This window comes from Mirounga angustirostris, unplaced genomic scaffold (assembly GCF_029215605.1).
Source record: "Mirounga angustirostris isolate CCGP_5_RB_7025 unplaced genomic scaffold, mMirAng1.0.hap1 SCAF_1, whole genome shotgun sequence".
NCBI classification, from domain to species: Eukaryota; Metazoa; Chordata; class Mammalia; order Carnivora; family Phocidae; genus Mirounga; species Mirounga angustirostris.
Window position 1 is genome coordinate 80770364 of NW_026991709.1, and position 20231 is coordinate 80790594.

At 36.7% G+C, this 20231-nt stretch overlaps 1 protein-coding gene across 4 annotated transcripts in view; it reads right to left on the bottom strand.

Annotated features, from left to right (window-relative positions):
- VPS8 (VPS8 subunit of CORVET complex) overlaps positions 1-20231 on the bottom strand; it is a 252839-nt gene that overhangs the window by 158774 nt on the left and 73834 nt on the right. For all 4 annotated transcript variants that reach the window (XR_010409242.1, XM_054504291.2, XM_054504292.2 and 1 more), the window contains exons 21-22: positions 10974-11020; positions 2219-2441 (exon numbers count right to left, since the gene is read on the bottom strand). Coding sequence is in view for 3 of the 4 variants with exons in the window: in XM_054504291.2 (XP_054360266.1) it covers positions 2219-2441; positions 10974-11020 (270 nt within the window). In the remaining variant the exon portion in view is untranslated. The remainder of the gene's footprint in view (positions 1-2218; positions 2442-10973; positions 11021-20231) is intronic.

The following is a 20231-nucleotide window of genomic DNA, read 5'->3' on the forward strand; positions in this document are numbered from 1 at the left end:
TCAGCACATCAACCCTACTGCCAAAACATATCCAAAATCAAGTCATCTCTCTCCATCTCACTGTGACCATCTCTGGTCAGGACCGTCTCCTGGACCAGTACCTAATCTCCTTACTTCTGTACTTGGCTCCCACCTTCATTCTGTTATCCCTAAAGTAAACCAGAGTCATCTTGCTTAAAACCTTTTAATGATTTCCCAGAGCACTAAGAATAAAATGGAAAAATCTATACCTTGCCTTGAAAGGTCTACCTCTCTTTTTCAACCAAGCTCCCAGCCTGTTTGCCTTTTATCTGTAACATTAACATTCGACACCTTTTTTTTTTTTTTTTTTTTTGCATTAGCTGTTGCTTTTACCTGGAACAATCTTCTCCAAGATCTCTGCATTACTGATTCTTCTTGTCATTCGGATTTCAGACTCAATGTTACCTCCTCAGGAAGATTTTCTACAGTTAAGCAATCTAAGATAGCCTTACATCCTCTTTCTACAGTACTACCTATTTGACTTTTAACATAACACTTATTTTTTATACCTCTGGTTTATCTGTTTACTATCAAACTTTTTGGCTAAAATGTAAGCCTCTGGGGGCGCCTGGGTGGCTCAGTCGTTAAGCGTCTGCCTTCGGCTCAGGTCATGATCTCAGGGTCCTGGGATGGAGCCCCGCATCGGGCTCCCTGCTTAGCAGGGAGCCTGCTTTTCCCTCTCCCACTCCCCCTGCTTGTGTTCCCTCTCTCACTGTGTGTCTCTCTGTCAAATAAATAAATAAAATCTTTTAAAAAAAATAATAAAATGTAAGCCTCTGAGAGGATAAGCGTTGTCCACTAGGGTCACTGAAGCATCCTGGGAACCTGACAATCAATGCTTCTTGAATTAACAAACAAATGCTACTGAAAGAGTAAGAATATGACTTGGTACAGTGGACAGGGAGGGCACTGCTGACTTCATTGAAAGCAAGGCTGAAAAGTTATTAGGATGTGGGGAAAATGGAAGTACAACCTAGACAATGCTTTCAAGACATCTGGCTGTGACTGGGAAGAGCGACTTGGGGCAGTAACCCACAGGGAAGAAGTCTTCCTATGGAGAGAAGGGAAACTGAAAAGAAGATTTTTAAAATTGTTTTAACATAAAAAAAGAGTAGAGCATATTTATATAGTGTTGGGGAAAAGCTAAAAATATTGGGAAGACAAGAAATGAGAAATTTCTCTTATACTGGTGATACATAAATAAAACTAGATTGATAACATGCTCTCAAATCACTGGAACTATTACCTGACATGAAGACTATGCTAAATTACCCATACAACAGAAAGGCATACATTAAAGAGGATCTGGCTTTACTTTGCAAACTCACAGCCATTCATAAAGAGCTTCCAGGAAGAAAACAGTAACCATTTCTCCAAGTCCTTCACTTTATGTGATTTTGCACATTAAAAAAAACCAAAAACCAAAAAACTACTCTTGGTTTTTCTAAGATCTTTTAAGTCATCCATATTTTAACTCAACAGGGCTTACTTATTAGCATCTTTGCACTTCTGTGCCTTTGTAGGAGTGGCATGCCCATTACTAGGACTTACACGGAACTCAATAAGAGTGAAATGTCTAAGGCCAAAGTATATACTGCTCCTCAATTAAGACTGAAACTTATTGCAGAGACCTCAGATGTACTGGAGGTATGTTTAAAAACAACGGGCTGGCTGATCGAGCTAAGACATCCTGTAATTTCCTTCTTATAGTATGTTGTGCATTTCAAAACTCACTGCATAGAAGTTATCAACTCTGGACACACAAAGTAGCTTTCTGAAAAATGGCTTCATACTCTTAGAAGTGAAAATACTCTATTATTCATGCAAAAGTACTCATAGTTGAAATTCACTTGCAGGATGAAAACTGGTACTACTGAATAAACAAATGGATGAAGAAGGATCAGTCAATAAGCATCTATTGAGCAACTACCAAATGTAAACTTTATGCTAAGTGCTGTGGGGGATGTCAAAGAGATAGAAGACTCTTGGCTTGTAGGAGTTCATAATCCAGCTTTCATTAAAGAACAGTCCTAAGAAATATATTGACAAATACAAGTTTAAGAAACATCTTCCCAAAAGTGCTCAGTAAATAAATGGGGTTGATGGAAGGCACAATGGGGCCAAATCAGTCAGATAAGTATAAGCAATAAAGGAATGATGTTTATTCTGTATATTAGTAAATTTTCTATAAACTCACCTGCTGAATATCTAGGCTGGTGATATCCATATGTACAATGAGGGCTTCCACATTTTCCATTAACTTTTTATCTTGGAAGTGAACAATCAAGTCTTTCATTACCTGGGGGGTCATTCCCACCAATTTATCACTTAAAATATATGGTTCAAGGCACTCCAAAAACACTCCTTTGGCCACTGAATTCTCACTTAGTTTGTCATACATCTGGCTAAATAAAAGATCCCTGTAAGAGAAAAAGAAAAAACACACTTTTAGGAATATTCTGAGCATTCACTAAATTCAGTCTGCTCTTTCTCCTCTTTTTCCTATTTCAACTGACAAGTTTAACAAAAACAGTAACAATACTTGCATAGAGCTTTATACTGTGAAAAACATTTTACATGTAGTATCTTAATGAATTCCCCCAATATTTTTACAACCAAGAAAAGCTGAATAAATTATTTGCAGAAAGTCACATAGCCAACAAGTGATAGAATCAGAATTTGAACTCAGCCTTCTGACCTAAATCCTATGTTGAATCTCTTATGGCACACTGTTTCTTAAAGACAATGGTGATATGTCAGTGGGTAGTACAATGAACATGATGAAGTAGAAAAATATGAAAAAGGACTATTCCTAGGGACATCTAGCTGGCTCAGTCAGTAGAGCATGTGACTCTTGATCTTGGGGTCATGAGTTTGAGTCCCACATTCAGTGCAGAGACTACTTAAAAAAAAAAAAAAAGACTATTCCTATTTATCCTTTCCTCTTTCCTGATATCTAAATATTCCCAACTGATCTCCAGATGCTCTAATAAATATTCTCCCAAAATGATGAGAACATGTCTTTGAATTTTGTTTTATTTTTACTTTAAAGTAGGGATACCAATAGGAGTTGCTGGGTTTTATTCTTCTTACTTCTTTATTTATAGGCTCTGACTGGTTAAGAAAGAACATATAGTTTTGCCATTAATCTTACCAGCATTACATGGTAAGATTATTAGAGCATCAAGATGTTTCTTTATCTAGTTCTTATCCCTTGCTTCCCAAAGGGTTTAGGTGGTGATTATTGACGAAGAGGGAAAAAATGTTCACTCTTTAAAAATATATATATCTGGAATCTATCTTATTGCAGAAACAAATTTTTTTAAATTAATCTAAATGTACTACACTCAATATTTGTTTTATTTATTTCATATTTCTTCTGCAAATAGTCCATATATAATTTTATACTCAGAGATATAATTCCAAATTCCACTTTCCACAACATTATATAAGCATCATTCTAAGATACCACCTACTCTTTAAATTTACCATTTTGTTTAACTCACAACATTTCACCATACTGAAACAATAGAATTTACTTAAGTATTCCTGTAGTGTTGGATATATCACTTACTTCCAGTATTCTACTATCATGAGTGATGTCACAATGATTATCTACATACGGTCTTTCCCATTTGGGGGACTTAGTTCCTTAGTCATTCTACTTTAAGAAATTTATCTTAAGGGGCGCCTGGGTGGCTCAGATGGTTAAGTGTCTGCCTTCGGCTCAGGTCATGATCTCAGGGTCCTGGGAAAGAGCCCCGCATCGGGCTCCCTGCTCAGCGGGAGGCCTGCTTCTCTCTCTCTCTCTCCCTCTACTACTCCTTGTACTCTCTCACTCTCTGTCGAATAAATAAATAAAATCTTAAAAAAAAAAAAGAAATTTATCTTAAGTCAAAAGGTATGAAAAATTTTGTGGCATTTGAAATGTATTACTAAATCATCTTCAAAAAGTATCACAGCACCAATTTACATTGCCACCAGCAATGTAGAATTGTACAGTTTCACCAGACAATTATGTTTGGTTTTTCTACCAGATAATTTAATAAGTGTAAACGAGGGGCGCCTGGGTAGCTCAGGTTAAGTGTCTGACTTTGACTCAGGTCATGATCTCAGGATCCTGGGGTCAGGCTCCCTGCTCAGTGGGGAGCCTGCTTCTCCCTCTCCCTCTGCAGCTCCCCCTGCTTGTGCGCTCTCTCTCTCTCTGTGTCAAATACATAAATTTTTTTTAAGTATAAATTAAATAATATCACTGTTTTTAATTCTCTGATGACTGGCAAAATTAAATGTTTTCCATGTTCCCATTCATACATTGTACTACCTTGTTATCATTCACCCGATTCATTCATTCCCTTTTGTTGTTTAATAAGAAAAACTGTGCTCGGGCACCTGGGTGGCTGAGTCAGTTGAGCATCCGACTCTTGGATCGTGCTCAGGTCATGGTCTCATGGGTCCTGAGATTTGAGTCCCTGTTGGGGCTCTGCACTCAGCAGGGAGTCTGCTTGAAGATTCTCTCCCTCTGCTCCTCCCGCGGCTCGCACGTGTGCGATCTTTCTCTCAAATAAATAAATAAATCATTTAAAAAAAATAACTGTGCTAATTCTATTTATCTGTTAAGACTATTTTTTACTGAATGAGTTATCTCTTCCTATGTGTATCATGTCACTTGTGAAAAGTGGTAGCTGGTTCATCTGCAGGTTTGGTCTTTCATGACAAGTTCCATAAAAAGGTCAAGAAAGATTCTGGAAGGAGCAGGATGGGGTCCTTGCCTCAGCTGAAGTCCTGGAATGGGACAGATGCTAAGAGAACTGGCTACAAATGCATCAGAACCACATGCCACTTTTCAATAAACAGTATATGCAATATCCTAGGAGGGAAATCCATATCCATTTATTTTTTTCCTCATATCCACAAATGTAATTTTTACATCAGTTTTCCCCTCTGCTTCATATTTTTCATGTTAGTTTCATTTTAATCAATAGTCTATCACATTTTTGTGATTACCAATTACTAACCAAGTAAAAGAAACTGAGATTAATGAAACTTTACTGCAACAAAGATAAAGAGTAACAAAGTAACTCTAATGAATATAAAGAAAATGCCATATTTGCTAGCCCTTCCACTCTGTAATGTGTTGTTAAAAACAACATGCTAGGGAAGATAATTATATATTTTAGTTCGACACCAAAAGCCCTAAGCAGGAAAATTAAAGAGTGAAAAATTCAGTAAACAGAGCATAAAAGGTGACAAACCAGGCAGTCCTGTAATAAACAGCAGCATGTAATGCTGGTAAGATTAATGGCAAAACTATATGTTTCTTTCTTAACCAGTCAGAGCCTATAAATAAAGAAGTAAGAAAAATAAAACTCAGCAACTCCTATTGGTATCCCTACTTTAAAGTAAAAATAAAACAAAACTCAAAGACATGTTCTCATCATTTTGGGAGAATATTTATTAGAGCATCAAGCAAGAAGGAAGAAAGAAAAGTACATACCAAAAAAAAGTGTTTAGCTCTTGTGTTTCTTTCTATATTTCGGAATTATACTCGAGGGTGCTGACTTTGTTTCCTGAAGTCCTAACTTTAAAACTGCTGTTTATCGCTTCAAACTTGGCCACCCCGTAGCCAGTACAATACAAAGTCCACTCTGAGTAACAGAGAGCCAAAGAGGTCTTCTTTCTACATAACATCACTTTACATTAATATGAGTATATTAAAGACATTATTTGGGGTTTACCATTCATAATTTCAAACTGATAGAGAAAATGGCCAAATTCACTTTGTGCATTATCAATTTTGCAATTTTAAGCATGTGAAGAACTCAGCTTTGATTATCAGTACAAAGCCAGACTGTCAGAAGGGGAGCAAGAGCCTCAGTCCTTAATACTTGCCAGTCTTGGGGTGCCTGGGTGGCACAGTCCTTAAGTAAGTGTCTGCCTTCGGCTCAGGTCATGATCCCAGAGTCCTGGGATCAAGTCCTGCATTGGGCTCCCTGCTCCGCAGGAAGCCTACTTCTCCCTGCTCCGCAGGAAGCCTACTTCTCCCTCCCCCACCCCCCCTGCCTGTGTTCCCTCTCTCGCTGAGTCTCTCTCTGTCAAATAAATAAATAAAATCTTAAAAAACAAACAAACAAACAAAAACTTGCCAGTCTTTACTACGGATATAACTGGAGCCAAATAAATAAATCCCCTGTAAATGTACGCAGGACTCAATAAATTCAAAGTTGATTTGGGCTGCTCTCCTTATTTACAAAAGTAATGGCAAAGTTCAAATGAACTATAAGAAATGATGTTCAAACTGCTCTATTTTCTGATAGAAGTATCACAGTTTGTGAAGATTTCCTTTAAAAAAGGCATGGCTTAATTCTGCTAAAGGTTGTATAACTCTATGAATATACTAAAAACTACTGAACTGTACACTTTAAAAAGGGGGAATTTTATGGTGTCTGAAATTATATTTCAATACAGCTGTTATAAAATAAAGGCATGGCATCTTTTTCACCTAGCTTTGATGTTTAAAATATTAACATGCAGTTATCAAGAAAACAGTATCTAAAACATCCAATTTCTCAACCATGCTTGATAATTACGATCTTTCTGTTTCTCAAACGATAATATTGACGTTGAACAAGAATGAACAAAAACCCTGGCTATCAAAAGACCACTTCAGATTCACTTTAGATCTAACAAATATTTCTGGTTCAGATTTATATGTAATTCAAGTCATCTGAATGATGGCTTCTTTTTTGGATATCTGCTTACAGTGATACAAGCTCAAAGTGGTCAAGATCATCTACACACAGCACCCATTTTGTCTTATAATGGCTTTATTGAGATATAATTCATATACAAAAACACAGAACCTATTTTTAAACACTGTTCAAAATTATGATTATAGTTCAAATAAACGCTGGACCTATTTTCAAAATAAACTGAAATTATGCCTATCGTTTTAAAGGCAAAATGACAAATCATTAAATGTCCTACATAAAGCTGAAGATGTACCTTTTGTCTAATACTAAAAAGAAAATATACACTACCAAATTGAAAGTAAACTGTGAAAGAAATCAAATTATGAAAATAAAAGTACAAGTCTTCAAAAACAGAATTTCCTGTCACTTCTGATTTTAAACAATTCACAAAAAGACTATAAAGCCAATTTTAACCAAAAAAGATGCCTATAACATACAGGTCAGTATGCCCTAAAGAGAAAAAAAAAATGTGGTTCCTGCCACAGTAAAAGGATTTTACACTATAAAAGAATTCTTAAGTACAAATGGGAATACATATATACACTAGTTCAATTACTGTTACTGCTGGATATGGGATTCTATGAATTATTACTGAAGTAACAGTGATCATAGTGCACCAGTTGTGGTACTCAGTTAAAATCAGTTCAGAATATGTATTTTGTTTATAATTGGACTTACATAAGAAACTGTGTGTAAAAGAGGTGACTATAAAAACAATGTACTCTATCAGAAGATATTAAGATAAAAGGCATTAGGGGGCCAGGATTGAGTGTCTAAGTGATGACCCCAGAAGTGGAGGAAATTACCTGAAATTAGCTGAGAACTAGATTATGTTTTGTAAAATTTTGTGTTATGCACAATCTAAGCTTTCTTTTTTTAAAGATTATTTATTTATTTGAGAGAGAAAGAGAGAATGAGCAAGCATGACAGGGAGGGGCAAAGGGAGAGGGAGAAGCAGATTCCCTGCTGTCTGAGCAGGCAGCCTGATGGGGGGCTCGATCCCAGGACCCTGAGATCATGACCTGAGCTGAAGGCAGACGCTTAACCGACTAAGCCACCCAGGTGCCCCCAATCTAAGCATTCTTTAAAGCAGTCTTAATGGCTCAGATATTTCAAAAATTTGGGAATGTGGAAGAGAAGACCCTCCACATTAATGGAACCAAATGTCAAAGAAGATGGCATAAAGAGAGGGTCCAGCTTAGGAAGAAAGATATCATACTGGATTGAAGCTACATACATCTGAAGCCTCCACTTCAATTTATCCTAGGGAATTGAGCACTTTTAACCTGACTGTCTATGGCAACTCTAAGAAAAATGATAAAAACTCTACCATTTGAGAGTGAGTACACTGAGCTATTTAAAGTATATACAGAGTTTTCATATCTAATCTATCTTTAATCATTGCATGTCTGGAATGGAAGGAGACTGAAAGATGACCTAGACACAAAGAATTGAGGTTGATCAACTGGCCTATTTGACCCCATATATGGGATCTTTCTGATGAAAAAGAAAAGCCAGGATGGTGAGAACTAAGCAAGCATAAAAGTGCACAGTCTAGAACACAAAAGGTAACATTTGACCCAATAACTAGTATCGCATTTCTTACATTGCTGGGAATGCTGCCCTGTCCCTTCTGCCCTTACTAAAATCTTGAGAACAGAAAAAGTGGGGGAAAGAGAGTTAAGAACACATATGCTGGACTACTCCCAAGCAGAAGTAGGTTCTAGTACAATCCGGTCCTCAGCCTTTGAAGTTTTTGTTTTTGTTTTTGTTTTTTAATTCATTTGAGAGAGAGAGTATGAACAGGGTGGAGGGGGAGAGGGAGAGGCAGGCTCCCCGCTGAGCAGGGAGCCCAACTCAGGGCTTGATCCCAGGCCCCTGAGATCATGACCTGAGCCAAAGGCAGACGCTTAACCGACTGAACCACCCAGGCACCCTGGTCTTCAGCCTTTGAAAATGGAATCCAGAGAGAAGGAAGTCATACTATTTACACTACGGTCCCACGAAAATATCCCTGGCCCTGGATCTAGGCATGTATGAGTGTATCTAGTATATCTAGTATGTATGAGTGGAGGAAGGAGAGAGAGAGGGAAGAGCTGGGAAAAGGACCCTTGAGATCTTCCTTCCCTTTGGAGGTTAGGTATATATTATAACTGCTGGTATTTTTCTCTGAGATCTCCAACAACAAATACTGTATTTGTTTCTGACACAGCCCAGGAGAGAACATGCTAAGGAGTCAGGGAAATTTAACGGAAAGAAAGAAGTTGGTAAAAGCAAAAAAATAATAAATAGATCCTAATTTGGTAAAAATCTAGACCAGATCTTATCTTCCAGGTTATAGGCTATGATTTAATGAAGTAATTATTGCATTCTCAGCCAGTCCATAGATTACATAAAATTGGAAATATTTCTTTTTCAAATCATATAAAAAAGAAAAGTTTCTTTCAGAAAATTTTGGAAATGAGTATTTCTGAAAGAATGAACCTATTTTTTCATTTTCCCTATATAATCCTTCATCTTACAACTAGTAGGACCATTTTAACTTTACATCACTGTGAGAGTAGTATTCACATATTCAAGATAAGTCACCCTGCAAACCAAGAGGCAGAATTATTTCATTAATTCATCCATCAGGTACTGGATAACTACTTTGTGCCAGGTACCATTCTAGGTGGAAATAATCCATTTTACAAAGATATGCCTTCTTACTCTAAACAAAATTCAGTCTTAGGTACTTTATTTTATCTCATAATTATGTCAACTTGAAGATTTGGGTTGATTCCAGTACTTATTAGTATTAGGAACATCTCTACATTTCAAATTCCTCATCTGAAAATGAGAAAAACATTACCTTACACTGCAATTATGAGGATTAAATATGTAAAACTGATCCATAAACTACTGAGCTACTTTTAAAAAATAAAGATAAATAAAAGTAAGGGAGTCTGAAAAGTGGGGTAAAGAGAAAACCAAGTTACGAAAAGCTATCATGGCTCTTAGCTTTCTAGGAAAGTTAATTAGCAATACAATTCACTGCCCATTAGCTAAAAGTGAACTAGCTGTTCAGGAGACGCAAAAGTATTTCTGGCAGTAGACCTGAGGGAAATTTTTCCCTTAGGCCCTCACAGAGGAGAAAATGAGTAACATAAAGCAATGTTTTCACCGATACCCCAACCATGAACACAACATACTCCAATGGATAGTAACATATAACACTGTATAGCTGAAACATTGGAATGGACGTAACAGAAACTATAGCTCTTCATGACTTAATGGTCTGACATAGCAAATAACTGCCCTCTTGATAACATTCATATACATTCATACTTTCAAAGTATGATCCAATGTTTTATGATTCTGGCTACCTGAACATAAATTCATGAGTCAGGTCAGTGCTGTACAGGGTTTTAGGAGTATCTGCACTGGATCCTCACAGTTGTCTACCACTCAGAAACAAACTAGTTTAAGGTTAAGAGCAAGAACTCAGGAGCCAGACTGCCTGAATTGGAATCCCATCTTTGCTCCTCAAAAGAAGTGTGAGTTAGCTTTGGCCAAGTTCTTTAATGGCTTTCTGCCTCTGGAATCGCCTATGTAAAATGAAGAGGATAATAATACCTACCTCACTGTTATAAAAATTAGATAAATTAATGTAAAGGGCCTACAACAATACCTGGCAAGAGAGGAGCTATTATTTTAAGTGTGAAAAAACTGTGAGCTAGCAAAGGTTGGTTAATTTATACAGTTACTATCTAAACCAACAAAGCCAAATCAAAGTGTATTTACACTGCTATCTTTTCAACAAAAGGCTCTAAAAACCAACACCAGAAGCACTCTGAATTTTGCCCTTTTTTGGGTGGTGTGTAAAACTGTTTTAGTGATAGTTCATAAAAGAGGATATATTTACAGGACATGAATCATACACTTTTACTTTTAAGATCTTTTAGTAGGATTGCTCTTTTGTTAGCTATGTTTGCCTCCACTATCCGGCCACACAAACATATAGCTGATAAACCCACAGCATCTATTTTGGAAAAGTTAGTTTTACTAGGTAAATGGACCGGAAATTGTTAATCAAGTTTCTGTAAATTAAACTTTCTTAAAAAAAATACCCAAATTCATAGACTTCATAACAGTAAATTATAATATAAACAAGAGGCAATCTGGGTTCAAAATAATTGAACCTGACAGGCACTGTATACTTACTTTCGCTCCAACAGCAGGCAGTAATCAACGATGACAGGCACCATGTCCTGAAGAAAAACCATAAAGAAACCATCAGCACCACACCTCTGTCCCATGGACCCCTGGTTCGACATAATCAAAGTGGTCTGCTTAAGACAATGGTAAATTGTTGGGAGAATATAACTTTATACCATGCTTTTGGTAAGTAATTTGGCACTATGTGTCAAAAATCTTAAAAATGTGAAAAGACTTTTACCCAGTAATTCTATCTGGAAATTTATCCTAAATACATTTAAGAAAAAAAAAAGTTTAATGCATTTTCAGGTATTCACTGCAGATCTATAACAGAAGTAGCAGGAGAAGAGGGAGGAGAGGAAGAAATCGGAGTTAAATATACAACATGGGAAAGTCGTTAAGTAAATTTGCTGTTTAAATAAAATACTATGTAATATCACGAATTTACAAAGAGTTTACAACAACATAACAAACTTTAGGTGAAAACTATGTATTTATCTCACAACATTAATAAAGAAAATTTGCAAAGAAAAAGAAAAAAATATGAAGAAAATATATCAGATTGATAATAGAATACAGCTGGTCCTGTTGGTGGCTCAGGTGATTAAGGCTGTCCATATTTTGCCACAATCCTCCAAACCAGCTATTTTAAGGTTGATTTAACTTCTCGGTTTCATAACATTTTGATTACTTTAAATTCATCTTGTATAGACTTGTCTCAAGTGAATGACAACCCATAATTTTGGCCTTTTTCAAGAGAAACAGTTTGAGGGAGAAACAGAAGCTTATTATTCCTGGAAATTGTCAAGTAACCAAGCATTAGATTTCAGTAGTACTCTTTCATTTTCTGCTGGCTGCAGGGAAATGGCTTCCTTTAAAAAAAAAAAAAAAAAAAATCCTAGAGGGCCTAAATTCTAGGTAGAAAAAATCCCACCAGGGGAGAAGGCACTATGTGAAGAACAGAATACTACATGCTAACACTTGTTTGGCAAAACAAATAAAACTGAGGAACCCTTACTATTTGAGAGAGGTATCAGAAGGACCTACAACTCTGAAAAGATTCCATTTGCTTCCTTTAGTCATCAATATTCCTTACAACAGGATTTAAAATCTTATTTAGATTCTTCAAAAACAGGAACTAAAATAATTGAAAAGTGTTAGATCATGTGAAAAATGTGAAAAGTGTTAGAGCTACAGCAAGTGTCAACCCTGTATGAGAATACAGTGGGCCAGATAATCTGGAGGGAAAAAAATCTCCCTAGAAATGCTGGGGGAAAATTTAATAAACATTCCTTACAATACACAGCTGAGTTCCTAAGAAAGTAAGGGCAATACGAGTCTAAAAATGAAAAGGGAACTGAAAACCAAAGCAATAAGCCCTAAGCTGTTACTGAGACTGTCTTATACATTTGTTGGTCACATTAAGAGCTTGGGTTTTAATGCCAGAAAGAAGCTGAGACCTTAGACCCTTGCAACATAAGAGACTGAAGAAAAGATCTTCCTAAAACCAGGATTCTTTTTTTTTTTTTTTAAAGATTTTATTTATTTATTTGACAGAGAGAGACACAGCGAGAGAGGGAACACAAGCAGGGGGAATGGGAGAGGGAGAAACAGGCTTCCCGCGGAGCCGGGCGCCCGATGCAGGGCTCGATCCCGATGCGGGGCTCAATCCCAGGACCCTGGGACCATGACCTGAGCTGAAGGCAGACGCTTAACCGACCGAGCCACCCAGGAGCCCCCTAAAACCAGGATTCTTGAAAAGCTACATCCTTAGTGAAAAGAAAAGAGGGAGGGAAATCTGCCTATAAGCACAGGAAGATGACAAGAAAGATCGTCTGTCTCAGCCTGGACTCAGTGGGGGTAAATTTGTACTCTGTAAGAATCTATAACCAATATCCTGCTTGTAGGTGGATTTGAGATTTGAATTTACACTATCTCCTTAGGATAGGAAAAATCAAGCCAAGAAATTAACCTAAAAGATGATTCTGAAAAAGGATACTCTGGGGCACTTGAAAAAAGCAAATTCAAAATTTCTCTGGAGACAGTACTTAACACAGGCAAAATAAGTTCAACTGATGTTCAAAACAAAAAATTTTGAAGCACCACATGAAATAATTCACCATGAGTAAACAGCAACAGAAACTATAAATAGCAGAGGTAGACTCCTAATACTTTAAGTATGAGAAACTATTAAATATATTTAAAATTATTAAATGCAAAAATTAAAGAAGTGCTTGGCCTAGTACTAAGTACTAAGGATACACTTACTAGAGAGATTAATGGAGAGTGAAATCATCAGATTCATACACTGAGCACAGATGACTCAAGTGATTTTATGATGGGAAGATCTGGAAAACCAAGATTGAAGGTAGAAGGCTATTACACAGCAGTCAAAGTGAAATGGGGACTAAACTAGGGTTGTGATGGTAGACCTAAAAAACAGCAGACAGAATTAGGAGATATTTATAAAGTAAAACTAGAGCTTGGTGACAGATTGGTTGTGGGCTGGACGGTATAGGAAGGAGTCTATGATAACCCCTAAGTTTCTAGCTTAAGTGATGGTTGAGTGAAGTGAAGATGTCACAAAATGAGATAAGAAATGTAGGTAGAAGTGTTAGAAGAAAGAAGCTAAGTGCAGTTTGGACTATGGCAGATTTTAGGAACATCTTTACTTTGATGTTGAATAATCAGAAATTCAGTAATCTAAAACATCAGGGTTAGAATTATAGATTTCTAGGGGTGCCTGGCTGGCTCTGTCGGCAGAGCGTGCAACTCTTGATCTTGGGGTTGTGAGTTCGAGCCCCATGCTGAGGGTAGAGATTACTTAAAAAAAAAAAAAAAGAATTATAGATTTCTAAGTCATAAGAGGAAACAATGTATATGAATAAACCTGTCCCAGGATAATAGATAGAGCTAGAAACCAGTGGACAAAGAACTAAATTCTAAGACTAATAGTTATGATATGGTCAAAGGATAGAAACAAAATCCAACTCAAGAACAACCATAAAGTTATAAAAATCAGAAGGGCACACAGTCACAGATAGCTAAAGGATACAGAACTTCAAAAAGGAAAGGTGACTGATCATCACTGTTTAATACAGCACTGAGGATGGATAAGATCTGAAAAGTGTTTATTGCATTTAGAAATTTGGATATCATTGGTATCTTTAATAAGAGGATGTTTTATCTTCCTAATTAAACAGTAAGTACAGTGATGGGTGACATCTAGCCTGCAGACAAATGAGTAGTGAAGGAAGTATTTGGTGGTGTGTAAGAAGAAGGGAGGGAGAGAAACAGGAGGGGGAAGGAAAGAGGACAAGGGAGGAGGGGGAGGAAATGAAAGAGAAAACGTCAATGTATGTATAACTGGAATCCCTGAATAAGAAAACTCCAGCAGTGCAATAGAACAAACAGTTCAAGATACAATTCAAGAAAACTTTCCTGAAAGTTAAAAAAAAAAAAAAGAGAGAGAGAGAGAGAGCGCGTGCACGAGAAAGACTTAAATTTAGATATTGAAAGAACACATCATATGCTAGGGAAAAAATGGCGTAGAATGGTTACACCGAGACCCGGTGCAGTCAAGTTCTGGATTCCAACAAGTAAAGAAACAGCCAGAAGAAATCATCAGTTAATTATGGCGGGGGGGGGGGGGGGGAGAGGGAGGCAGGGAACATCTGCCTAGCCTAGGATTTCCCCCACAGTGATATTCAATGCCGGAATGTCATAGAGCAGTATCTTTAAGATCCTTAAGAAAAGCCAAATGTTTTTCAAAATAAAAACTAGAGTCCAACAATATGAAAATGTAACAACTCAAAAGAATATTGTTTTCCTGAACCTTTCTTCATGAAACAGCTTCAGCAACCAAGAAATGGCCAGGGAGACCACAGCAAAAACTCTGGTGATAAGCAAGAACTACATTTAACAGCAAAAGTAAAACAAACTGATATCCTCTGACGATGAGTAAAAGATTTATATTAAGACAGACAGGGAGGAGAAAGTAAAGAAGGTGGGAGGTAGAAAAGATTCATTGGCTTCATCTGTAAGGTAGTAGTCAAAAGATAACCTTTAAATCTCACAATTAAAATTGGAATTAAAAGCCTGTTTTAACAGTATAAAAGCAAATACTGAGATAATGGTTAAAATGTGGTAATGAAGGAGTTGAGGTGAAAGGAAAAAGAAAATATAATGCTAATTTTATCACTGCAAGGAACAATGCCCAAAGAAATAGAGGATCAAGGGAACTATACCTTTAGCTATAACCCTAAAGGTAATCATTGGAATTAAATACACATTCCCAAATATCAGAAGTACATGCACAAATAAAAACAGAGTAAGTGGTGAAAGGCTTCCTTAAAAAAATAAAAACAAAATACATTTGGCTTACCTCACTTAAGATTTTCAGAATAAAATCTGAAAAAAGCAAAAAATCTGAAATATCCAAAAAGCAAACCCCCAGTTCTATGTAGTAAACAAATACAAATACAAAGTGATCCAGAAAGATTGAAAATAAAAGGATAGGAAAAAGTATACCATGCAAAGAAAAATCAAAGGTGTGATATTTCTATCAGATAAACTAAAATTCAGGCTAAAGGGGCAATTACATGAATAAATAAATCATAATGAAGATAAACTTATTTCTATAAGCTAAATTACTCTATAGTACATACTAAATTATACAATGCTAACATTCATAAAGCACAAGATGGAAGGAAAAATAGAGAAAAGAGCACAATCCAAAAGGCACTTTACTTCTCACCATCCATGAGAAATCAGGTGGAAAACAATGAGTAAGGATTTAAAAGGTCTATAAAAAATCTGATTGATAATGAACTATTCTCTGTGAAAACACACAAAGCACTGTATTTCAAATGCTCATTGAATACTAATGAAAACTGACCATATCCTGTGCCACAGAGAAAATCCAAATAAACTTCAAAAGGTAGCATTAGTACACACATTACCTGATCATGATACAATAAAACCAGAAAGTAATCACCTATCAGAAAATAAGGTGCTTTATCCACTTAAAAATAAACTTTCTCGGGCGCCTGGGTGGCTCAGTTGGTTAAGCCACTGCCTTCGGCTCAGGTCATGATCCCAGGGTCCTGGGATCGAGTCCCGCATCGGGCTTCCTGCTCAGCAGGGAGTCTGCTTCTCCCTCTGACCCTCCCCCCTCTCATGCTCTCTCTCTATCTCATTCTCTCTCAAATAAATAAAATCTTTAAAAAAAATAAAAATAAAAATAAACTTTCTCTAAAACTCTTTGAAAGAATACCAAGTTGAAGATTATATATAAAATAATGAAAGTGATACATATTGAACTGATAGCCTTAAATAAATCTGTAAATTGATATTTTTAGAACACTCCATCCAACGGCATCAAAATATACATTTTTTCTCAAGTACACAGAACATTTACTAAGATAGATGATGTATTTTAGGCCATAAAACAAGTTTCAAATTTAAAAAGATTCAAGTCATACAAAGTATGTTCTGACACAATGGAATTAAATTAGAAATTAACCAAATAAAGAATGACAAGATGACATCACTACAGATTCTCCAGACATAAAAAGGGTAATTAAAATGTCATGAGCAACTTTTTCCCAATATGTTTGACAACTTAGATGAAGTGGCCCAATTTCTTTAAAGATAGAAAACACCAACCCTACTCAAGAAGAAATATATAACCTCCTAAAAATTTGCACTGGTAGTTAAAAACCTTCCTACAAAGAAAACCCAAGGCCTTGATACTTTCAATGGTGAATTCTATTAAACATTTAAGGAAGAAACAATGCCAATTCTACACAAACTCTTCCATAAAGTTGAAAAGCAGGGAATAATTCACAAATAATTCTATGAGGCCAGGATTACACCAATACCAGAATTACACAAAGACATTACAAGAAAAGAAAAGATCATTATTCCTCATGAACACAGATGTCCTAATAAAACAGATGATACATATTAACCACATGACTTTATCCCAGGTATGCCAGGTTGATTTGACATTCAAAAATCAATCAATACAATTCACCCTATTAACAAATTAAAAAAAACTATATAATCACCTCTATGGACACAGAAAAACAATTTGACAAAAGTCAATGGCATTTGTTCCTAAAAATAAGAGAATCTCAGGAAATTAAGAACAGAAATTCCTCAACCTGATAATGGGCATCTTTGAAAAACTATAGCTAGCATCAAATTTATAAATCAAAGACTGATGCTTTCCCACTGACACCGGAACAAGAAAGGATGTCGGGGTGCCTGGGTGGCCCAGTCGTTAAGCGTCTGCCTTCAGCTCAGGTCGTGGTCCCAGGGTCCTGGGATTGGCCCCGCATCGGGCTCCCTGCTCAGCAGGAAGCCTGCTTCTCCCTCTCCCACTCCCCCTGCTTGTCTTCCCTCTCTCGCTGTGTCTCTGTCAAATGAATAAATAAAATCTTTAAAAAAAAAAAAAAAAAGACAAGGATATCAACTCTCAAAATTTCTATTCAGCATCACACTGGAGGTCATACTAGAGCCAGTGGAATAAGGCAAGAAATAAAAGACATCCAGATTGGAAAAGAAGAAATAATTCTGTCTTTATTGGCAGACAACATGATTATCTATGTAGAAAATCTGGTGGTATATACAAAGAATTATTAGAGCTAATAAAGGAGTTTAGCAAGATTGCAGGATGGAAGTTCAATATACTAAAATCAGCTGCATTTCCATATACTAGAAACAAGCTGAAACTGAAGTTAAAAAAAAAATACTATTGGGGCGCCTGGGTGGCTCAGTTGGTTGAGCGACTGCCTTCGGCTCAGGTCATGATCCTGGAGTCCCTGGATCGAGTCCTGCATCGGGCTCCCTGCTCGGCAGGGAGCCTGCTTCTCCCTCTGACCCTCCCCCCTCTCATGTGCTCTCTCTCTCTCATTCTCTCTGTCTCAAATAAATAAATAAAATCTTAAAAAAAAAAAAATACTATTTACAATAGCATAAAAAAATAAATACTATGCAACTACCAAAGTGAAAAAAAGACATTCTCCCTGAACCAATATAAAAAAATCTCCAAGATATACTAAGTGGGAAAACATTACAAAATCACAAATATAGTTTCCTATTATTTGTGTTAAAAAAGGAAAAAATATGAATGGGTGGGTGGTTAAAGCTGTGTATATTTGCTTGTATTTATGTAAAGAAAATCTGGAAATATGCATAAAAAGTTAGTTGCAATGGTGAGAGGCAGGTGGGAACTGGGCAGATGGCATCAGGGTGGAGACAGACTTTTCACTGTATACATTTTTATACTTTTTGATTTTTAAATCATACAAATGTATAATTAATACAAAAAATTAAATTGAATGTTTAAAAAAGAACAGACACAGGTAATACAACAATGTATAGTCAATCTCAACATTACAGAAATAAGAAGCTATAACATAGAGACAAGGATATACACAAATATGTCTAAGCCATATTTATATTTATATAAAGCATCTACTATAGACCGGGGACATTGCTAGGTGTTAATGATACAGATTTAACAAAACATACATATCTTATAGTTTGGTACAAAGATTTTTTTAAAGTAGTTAACAATGAAGTATGATGACAGTGGAGAGAGGGGAAATATGAAATGCCAGGGAAACTTATAGCAAGGAGGCCTCACCTAAGTTGGCCTTTCTTGGAATGGGACATTTAAATGGATATCTGAGAGACAGCAGTAACCAACCAAACTATAGGTAAGAACATGCCATCCAGTGAGAGGGGACAGTAACTTGAAGGAGAGTCCAGACATAAGAGACTGTAGAGAACCTTGAAGACAGAGAGATAGTGTGACCAGAGCACAGAAAGCAAAGACTGGCACTGGATGAGGAAGGGACAATGTGCAAGATTCTGGACTTTATTCTAATGTAATGGAAAACCACTGAAGGGGCCTTAAGCAGAGAACTAAGATTAAAAATTAAGAATTATGACACTATTACAAGTGGTTTAGTCTTAGAATACATGTGTAGACTTTAATTACTTTACAAATCTCTACTATGTGCCACTCACCAACTTCCATTCCCTGCAGCACTTCTTAGTTCTCTTGGCCTAAACTCTCTCCAATTCTAAATTTCTGCTCACTCCCTTCTCTTTCGTTATCCAAGGAACCTTGAAATGCCTTGAAAAGAGGACACATAGGAGATTTCCACTTCTAGGGAACTAGAGCAGACATATTTGTCCCTATCTCTCCTACTAATGTAACTAAAAACCCTGGACAATATATACAACACAAACAGAAGACTCTGAAAGATGGAAGAAGGCAGACCTACTAGGGATCTAAGAAACGACACGGTGGTGAGCTCCCTGGTTCCTTTTTACCATATATCCCAGACTTGGAACTAAAGAAGTTTGGCAGCCAGGAGATGCCCATGCACACAGGCAGAAAAAGGCTCATGAAAGCTACTTTCTAATGAAAGCTACTCTCTCTAGCCAAAAAAACAGAAAAGGAGGAATCTTGCAAGAGAGAAAAAAAAAAACCAAAAAAACTTACATCTGCTCTAAAAAAAAAAAAAAAAAAACTGCTCTATTCTGGCCAAATACCACAGAAAAAAACCGTGACCCCATACCCACCGTGACAGTTAATTTTATGTGTCCAGTCGGCTGGACCACAATGTACCTAAATATTTGGTCAAACATTATTCTGGTGTGTCTGTATGCAAATTTTTAAATGAGATTAACATATGAATCAGTAGATTCAGTATAGCAGGTTGCCCTCCCTAGGAATGCAGAAACATCTGCTCTTCTTGAGTCTCAAGCCTGCCAGCTTTCAGGCTGGAACCACATCATTGACTCTCCTGGTTCTCAAGCCTTCAAGACTTGGACTGGAACTACACATTAGCTCTCCTGAGTCTCCAGCTTTCCAACTGACAATCTTGGGACTACTCAGCCTCCAGAATCAAGTAAGCTAGTTCCTTATCATCATCATCTCTCTCTCTCTCTACACACACACACACACACACACTTTTTATGGTTGAAGCAAAAATTTTAATACTGTGTGAAGTGGTTCTATATATATATACATAGAGAGAGAGAGAGAGAGATCTATATATATCTCCTATCGGTTCTGTTTCTCTGGAAAACCTTGACTAATACACCCACCCATGTCAGCAAAAGCTGCGTGGAAAAACTAGATTTCCACCCTCCACAGCATATAACAAGGTACCCCAATTCTCCCTCCACTGAGCAGGATGGTACCAGAGAAGTCTAAGAAAGTGAGGACTTTCAATCCCAACA